This window comes from Cavia porcellus, unplaced genomic scaffold, assembly GCF_034190915.1.
Source record: "Cavia porcellus strain 051 isolate PalLab524CR breed Dunkin Hartley unplaced genomic scaffold, mCavPor4.1 scaffold_13, whole genome shotgun sequence".
NCBI lineage: Eukaryota > Metazoa > Chordata > Mammalia > Rodentia > Caviidae > Cavia > Cavia porcellus.
The window spans coordinates 72,113,026-72,120,820 of record NW_026947496.1 but is presented as its reverse complement, the minus strand read 5'-3'; the positions used below and the strand labels follow the sequence as shown (position 1 = coordinate 72,120,820).

At 51.3% G+C, this 7,795-nt stretch overlaps 1 protein-coding gene across 1 annotated transcript in view; it reads left to right on the top strand.

The window, feature by feature from the left end:
- The first annotated feature begins 2,932 nt into the window (after positions 1-2,932).
- Trim71 (tripartite motif containing 71) overlaps positions 2,933-7,795 on the top strand; it is a 68,937-nt gene continuing 64,074 nt past the window's right edge. The window contains exon 1 of the mRNA XM_003473483.5: positions 2,933-5,253. Within this exon, the coding sequence (XP_003473531.1) occupies positions 4,408-5,253 (846 nt within the window). The 5' untranslated portion in view covers positions 2,933-4,407. The remainder of the gene's footprint in view (positions 5,254-7,795) is intronic.

Below are 7,795 nucleotides of genomic sequence, written 5' to 3'. Positions count from 1 at the left end.
TGGCGTCGTCTTGGAAAACAAAACATGGTGCTAGGTGCACTGGAGAAAGAATGCAAATTTACTGCCCACATAATTTCAGGGCTGGTTTCCTTTAAAAGTGGTTACTTATTAGAAGACAAATGATTTATCTTCAGAATTCAGGAAGGCACACACACACTCCGAATCTAACATGAACTAGTGAAGGAAAAGCTGGAGGCTGCAGGCTCTCTTGCTAAGAAAGGATGTTTACTCCCTAGGATGGCAATGAAAATTTTAACACAACACAGTTTACAGCAGGGGACTGTGACTTTTGCCCTTCATCTGGGGAACAGACCTGCCTTGTCTCATTATTAGGCCCCAATTTTCTAATTTATTATTTATTCATCACTCTATCACAAAAAACACAATAACCGCATCTCTAAACAAATAGGATTCACTTGGACCCTTGAAAGATTTCCCTCTTTCTAATCTGTGGTAAAGTCTTAATTGAATTTAGGAATGTGCTAATTTAACAATTTACATTGCATGCTGGCTTTCTGGAAAAGTGCTGTCAATTCAAGAGGCAAGAAGTGAAGCTACATTACCTCCCCCATTTTCTTTTTGGTTTGTTCTGAGCAATTGTCCCCAGAAAACCAACCCACCAACTGCTGTCAGGTCCGATTCCTCTTTCTGGACTTACAGCCTTCCTGCTCCTCCACGATGGCTCTGTTGACTCTTTACCTCACCGATCAAGATGTACTGAGTGTTAGTGTCAGGAGGACTGCTGGGTTTGTTTCTGTTGCTTTTCTCTCTTTTTCAGTGGTGATGGATGCAGTCAAACCAAGAGGGAGGCATCAGGTCAGAACCTTCTTCTGGGGCTGTCTTCCTTCTGGCGATTTTTTTTCCTCCCATTTGTTTTCCTTTTTAACAAGAAATTAAAAACCACCAAGGAAAAGGAAAAAATACCAAAACTAAAGGTACACGAAATATCTCCAGAATAGGGCTGGTGTGGCAGAAAGTTATAGGCATGCAAAGAGTTGCGTGTAGCTGTTCATATGCAGGTCACAAATTATGGAAATAATGTGTCTTGGGAATAAATGCTGGTACAAGAAGCTTCTGGTTTTTATTTATTTATAAATTTTTGTGCTAGGGAATTGAACCTAGAGCCTCATGGAGGCACACACTTTACCACTAGCTAAACCTCCATCCTGGTTTCATGTTTGGAGACAAGGTCTTCCTATGTATTCCAGGTTGGCCTTGAGCTTGTAATACTCCTGCCTCAGCCGCCCAAGTGCTAGTACTACTACATGAGGACGAACACTACAGCTTACAGCCCCTGATTATTATTTTTTTTTTGTCTTTTTCCTTTTTATCGGTACAGGGGATTGAACTCACGACTGCCTGCTTGCAAGGCATGCGCTTATGCTGCTGAGCTGAATCCCCAGCCCCCAGCCCCTGATTTTTAAATTATAAAAAGTTCATTTGGCGGAAGAGGAAGAGCTTTGTTTTGCTTTTATTGATTCCCTAGTCTTTACATACTTCAGATGATGCCTGATAGTTAACTTTGTATGGGTGGTGAAGAGAGGGCTCTGGAAGGGAGCTGAGGTGCAGACCTTTTTTCTGGGACCCCATGCTGTCATGGGCCTGAGCAGCTCTTGTGCTCTTAGGAGGCACCTGGCCCGAAGGCAGCACTGTCTCTTTAGCACATTGGTCCATTTGGATTGATTTAAGAGCTCTTTCCAGGTTGGTCCTGTCCTGGAATTGTTTTTTTTTTTTTGTACTGGAGATGGAACTCACGACCTCACACCTACACCGCTGAGCTAAACCCCCGGGGCTCCTGTCCTGGATTCTGATGAGCAAAATCAGAGGTGCATATGCACTCTTTCCCCATCACTGTGATCCAAGTATCTTTACACGGGCTAGTAACCAAGCTTTTACATTATTTCTTCTTCACTGATGTAATCTACAGTGAACCTCCGCACAGATCTTAAGTGGCAATTATAAATTTTGACAAATGCATACACAAATGTATTATTTCATTAACTCTCATACCCTTTCCCGTCAATATTCCTTTTCCCCAAGGGTACTTTTCTTATCCCAACAGTAGTTTTGCCTGTTAAAATTTTCTTTATGAAACTGGAATCCTGCAGCAGGAACTTTTGTATTTGGTTTCTTTCGGGGTGAGGTTTTGAGAATTTATACAGGTTGTTGCCTGTATCCGTTTTAAATAGGACCAAGATATGCCTGTAGCTAAAAAGTGTTAAGTCCAGGACAGCTGTTCTGCCTGTTAGCCTCCAGGCCAGATTCTCCCTAAATCCTGGTAAGTGGCCCTATTGGCCCTTCAGGGTCAGCTTCTTTCTGAGGTCACGCAAGTTCCTCTCCCAGAACTGTCCAACAGCCTCAGGCACCACCCAGATGTCTGTGGGGCCTTCGCCCAGTCGTCTCCTTTGAACAGCTGTCTCTTGCCCCCTCCTCCCGCGTTAAAACTCAAAAAGGAACTGGCCCCTCCATCGAGCAGAATTCAGATTCGTTTAATTCTAGGATTCCGAATTCGTCAAGTGTGTGTTTTGGTATTGAGCACACACATATTCAGAGCCTTAACAAAACGTAGAAAAGATAGGAAAAAATAAATTGAAAGGTGGGGAGAAAACTCAAAGTGCAGGGCAGCGGATGTCAGCCTCCGTGGAGACAGGGGTTGAAAACGAAGTCTTTTCTTTTTTAAATAAACGGAAGAGTCGCTCTCCCCTCCTAGCTGTAAGGTTTCAAAGGTCGTCACACTGAAGCCCGGGGGCGTTCATCTCCCCAGTGGCCAGGAGAAGGGAGGAGGTTGGTGGGAGGAGGGAGGGAGCACACAAAAGCAGGCCGAGCAGAGAGGGCTAATGTTTCCTGTTTGCCTGGAACCCCCTCCCCTGCCTCCCCTCCCCTCCCCCAGCCCCCTCCCAACACTCCGGCGGAAGTGAGTTTGCTCCTTTGGAGATTAAAAGGATTCCGAATTCCGATCAGTCCCAATAACCGGCGTACTGCGAGGAGGAGCAGGAGGAAGAGGCGGCAAGGCAGAGAAAGGGGTCGTGCGCGCGCACGCACGCATCCTGAGCTGGGGGAGTTGTGCGACGCCCCAGGAGGCCAGGGCACCGCGAGAGCAAAGCCCGGCAGGCGCAGCGCACCCTGGGCCACCCGCGTCCCGCCCGGCGACTGGTTTTAGAAAGAAGATGACGCAGGCAGGAGCCGGCAGCATTAGCTACGCGGCTCTAAAACGCGCCGCGCGGGGCCGTTGCCGGTTCCACTGATTCCAGCACGCCTGGGAGGAGGCTCGTCCCGAGGCTCGGGATCGGAGTGGGGGGGACCAACGCGAGGGCGAAATGGCCCGATGACAAAGGAAATGTGATCCCCCTCCGCTGCCAAGGTTTCAGAGAGGACGGACGTGAGGAGGAGGAGGGGCGCAGAGCGCGCGCGGAGCTCGGATAGCATTGCACGACGGCCCGCGTGTAACGGACAGCGAGTACATCTAATATCTTCCTGCCGATAAATAATTAACGGCGGCCAGCGGAGACCTGCGGCCCCGTGCTGTTTGGCGGCTAAGCGGGAGACTAAGCAGTGCGCGGGAGGCTCCCAGGCCCGGCCAGGCCGGGGCACGAGGGCCCCGGGCGCCGCGTGGGGCGCGCGTGCGTGTTAGCGCGGGCAGCCGCAGTCCGGCTGGGCGGGCGCGCGGGAGACTCGAAGCGCGTGGAACGCGCGTGCGTATTGCACGCGTGCGGCTGCTGCTCGGCCCGCACGAGGTACAGCTGCGTCGGCCCCACCGCCTTGCAGGAGAGGCAGCGCCTGACCGTGCGCAAGCCCCGAGCGCTGCAGGCCGGGCCACCCAGGAGCCCTTGGCTGCCGCGTCATGCTTTGGGGCGGCCGGCGTCGCGCGGGGGGTCACGGGCTTGGCAACTTACTGCTCCCGCCTTTAACGAGTTTGGGGATCCTTCCCTTCTCAAGAGACTAAATTTATTTAAAGGAAAGCAACACACCAAATACTCGTTGAACCAAATTCTGTTCTCGCCAGGACTGGGGCTTCACAGCGGACTCTCCATTTGGGGACTCCTCGGTTAGCGCGAAGCGAAGCCCTAGCTGCTCCAGGGTGCACGCTGACCTCCCAAGCCCCAGCTTGCCCCTCGCTTGTCGGGGCTTGTTCCGCGTTCCGCTTCGAAAAGTACTCGGTCCCCCGTGTCCTCCGGGAGGAATCTTGTCACCCCTGGAGGGTGGCATTTAGTTCCCGTAGTGTTGGGGCTGGCAACACGCAGCCCAGACGTTGTGAGGCCCGAGGCTGCGTCGGTCTGATGTCGGCTCCCGGATTGCAGGCCTAATCGATGCATTTTTCTGAGTGAGTCGGTGGCTCCCCCCACCCACCTCGTCCGCTCTTTCTCCTCCTCCTCTCTGGTCTCCTCCCTCCTCTGGTCCTGGTTGCAAATGGCTTCTTTTCCCGAGACTGACTTCCAGATCTGCCTGCTCTGCAAGGAGATGTGCGGCTCGCCGGCGCCGCTCACCTCCAACTCGTCCGCGTCATCCTCGTCCTCGCAGACGTCCACGTCTTCCGGGGGCGGTGGCGGGGGCCCCGGGGCGGCGGCGCGTCGTCTGCACGTCCTGCCCTGTTTGCACGCCTTCTGTCGGCCCTGTCTCGAGGCGCACCGGCTGCCGGCGGCTGGCGGCAGCGCTCCGGGAGAGCCGTTCAAGCTGCGCTGCCCGGTGTGCGACCAGAAAGTGGTGCTGGCCGAGGCGGCGGGCATGGATGCGCTGCCTTCGTCTGCCTTCCTACTCAGCAACCTGCTTGACGCTGTGGTGGCTACGGGAGACGAGCCGCCTCCCAAGAACGGACGCGCCGGCGCCCCAGCGAGCACAGGCGGCCACAGCAACCACCGGCACCACGCGCACCCGCGTGCGTCCGCTTCCGCGCCGCCACTGACGCCCGCGCCCCAGCCACCCGCGCCCACGCGACCCTCGCAGGGAGGCCCGGCCACCTCGCCGTCGGCGCTGCTGTTGCGCAGACCCCACGGCTGCAGCTCGTGCGATGAGGGTAACGCGGCTTCGTCACGCTGCCTCGACTGCCAGGAGCACCTGTGCGACAATTGCGTTCGGGCGCACCAGCGTGTGCGCCTTACCAAAGACCACTACATCGAGCGTGGCCCTCCGGGGCCCGCGGCCGCGGCTGCGGCGGCGCAGCAGCTCGGACTCGGGCCGCCCTTCCCTGGCGCGCCCTTTTCCATACTCTCGGTGTTTCCCGAGCGCCTTGGCTTCTGCCAGAACCACGACGACGAGGTGAGTGTGAGCTGTGCCTGTAGGTTATGTACTCGTGTGTGTGTGTGTGTGTGTGTGTGTGTGTGTGTGTATGCGTGCGTGCTGGAGGGGATTATCCTGACCCGTCTCAAAGCACAGGGAGGGGGCCTTCTCCATTCAGGGTTGATTGTTTTTATTTTGGTGATGTGGCAGTTTTCGGTACCTGGTAGATAAAGATCTAGAAAGTGTGTCAAGACTTGGTTTCTCTGTGCGTGCCACGGGGGAGCCCCGCCATCGTATTTAACACTTTCTGGGTGGCAAAAATGAGGTAGTCATTTCAGGCGTGAGCCAGCGAGAGACGGGTGTTAAATAGTTGTGGATACCTTGTGCGGACCCGCCAGAGGCCTCTCACTATCTTTCATTTGCTCGTTTTATTTATGAACGTCGTAGATTGGTGCTCTTGAGCGAGTCAGGAGAAGGTGGTTGGGTGAGTGGATGATGTTAGTTGTATATTGCATGCGCTTGGGTAGACGCTTTCCACGTGCGCACTGGTTAAGAAGAGTCTTTTTTTTTTTTTTTTCTTGTCGCTTAGACAGCTTGGCAGTCGTGGCTGCCACCTCCTGTTTGGTAAGGGGACCTGGATCTTTTCAAGTCTAAGGCACCTTCACCTTTAAGTTTTGGTCTGTATCTGCCCTGAAGATGATCAAGTACTGTGTAAAAAGCATGTTCTAGTCTTCGAGCGATCATGGTGAATTACGGTTTGGGCTTGCGGGCCCATGGTAGCACCCCGAGGTGGAGGCTGAATCAAGACGATTTTACCCATTGCTTTTATTTTGTTGGGACTCCCTCGCTGCTCCCGCCTCCTTCAGCTTATATCTACGGAAACCGGTTTCTCTGGTTAGATATCCCACCTTGTTCACACACGGGTTCAACTCCTTGGGAAAAACTAGAGCAACTACATGCTTCTTGAACGTGGATGCGCACAATCTGGGGGCTGTAACTCAGTCTTTCGTCTTGATTTTGCTGAACTATCGAATAAAACGAGTTTTTTTAAAACACCACGTGATCCTTTTTATCCTCTTTACTTTGGTATTGGGCCAGTACCTTGCACTTAGGCGAATTCATTGGAGGCCCGAGGGCAAGAATCTGGAAATCTCAGGACGTTAAGGGACGTTAAATCTGTCGATTTGTGAGATTTGCTGTGTGTTCGTTGTATCTTTGCCTAGAAGGTGAGGAGACTGCAGCGACTTTAAAAATCCGAGTGGTAGTGGATGAGTGAGGAGCACCCAGCAGAGTGCTGTAGCTTTTTTCTCCCATTCCTAACCTGGTGTTTGAGGGAGGAGGCAGAATTAAGAGTTTAACTTCTATTGGAAAAAAGAAATTTTTTAGTGGATGCCTTCTTTGTAAAGTTTCCTTCTAAGTATGAACCTGGGCTAGATGCTGCATTTTAAATCATTTGAGTTGGCTCACATTTATGCCTAAGTTCTTAGTGCGTTCTTCCACTACTTCTGGGAAATCCCGGGAACTGAAAAGATGGAGCCAATTGACTTGTAGATTAGGATCAAATGGAGGGTGGGGGAGGTGAGTGGGCGCACTGTGTGCTAGCGAATTTATTTACCTCGTGGGAGAGGCCTTGAATTTCAGTGGTAGAATTTATATTCCTGTATAAAAATCTACCTCCGTTTCCCTTGGGCCAAAACTGTAGGTGCTCAGCATTGCTAGACTTTTGAAAGTTTTAGTCACCAAATTTTAAGCTTTTTTGGTAGAACCTAGAACCGGGAGAGGATGCAGTACCAGGTTGCTGTTGAAAAATCACTTTTTAACATGTGCAGTGCTGGGTTGAAGTTGCTTTATTAAGATGTTAGGTCTTTAAAGGTAAATGTCTCTTAAAAGCAGTTTGCTCAGTTTTGAGCAGCCTATTTCCTCTCTAGCTTTTCAATAAACAAGATTGTTAGATCTTTGTTGGACATTAAAGGTGACATCAATGCTCGGTTGCTATGTTCTGTTTTTCTCTTCGGTGGCAATGATCATACAGTTTCGGAATAATGGTAAGGGAGAGCACTTTGGAGGATGATAGACCCACCCCTTCATTGTGACTGAATACTTAATCCTGGCATTTCACTGTGTGTACAAACTTAATCAAATTTTTTTTTTTTGTCTTTTTCCTTTTTATCGGTACCAGGGATCGAACTCTTGACTGCCTACTTTCAAGGCAGGCGCTTATTCCGCTGAGCTAAACCCCCAGCCCTAACTTAATCAATTTTTACCATATGCTTGTTGCTTCCCATGTCAACTCTACTCCACTAAATAATTAAGAGTGCCTTTTCTTTTTCATGCCTGATGCCCCCCTGAGCTTGGACAGGAGGCCTGGGTGCTTCTCTTCAGCTGCCCTTGGGAAGTGGGTCCTTGGAATTGACAAACCAGGTATGATGAACAGAAACCATCATCATAATCTGAAAATCTAAACGGAGGGGCAGTTCACCTACAAAACCTAGGTTGGCGTTTTAATAGTTATTTGCATCACAGTTCAGCTGCCTGAGCTAGTTTCTCTGCTGGGGAGGAGAGGCACAGTGAAGCAGAGCCA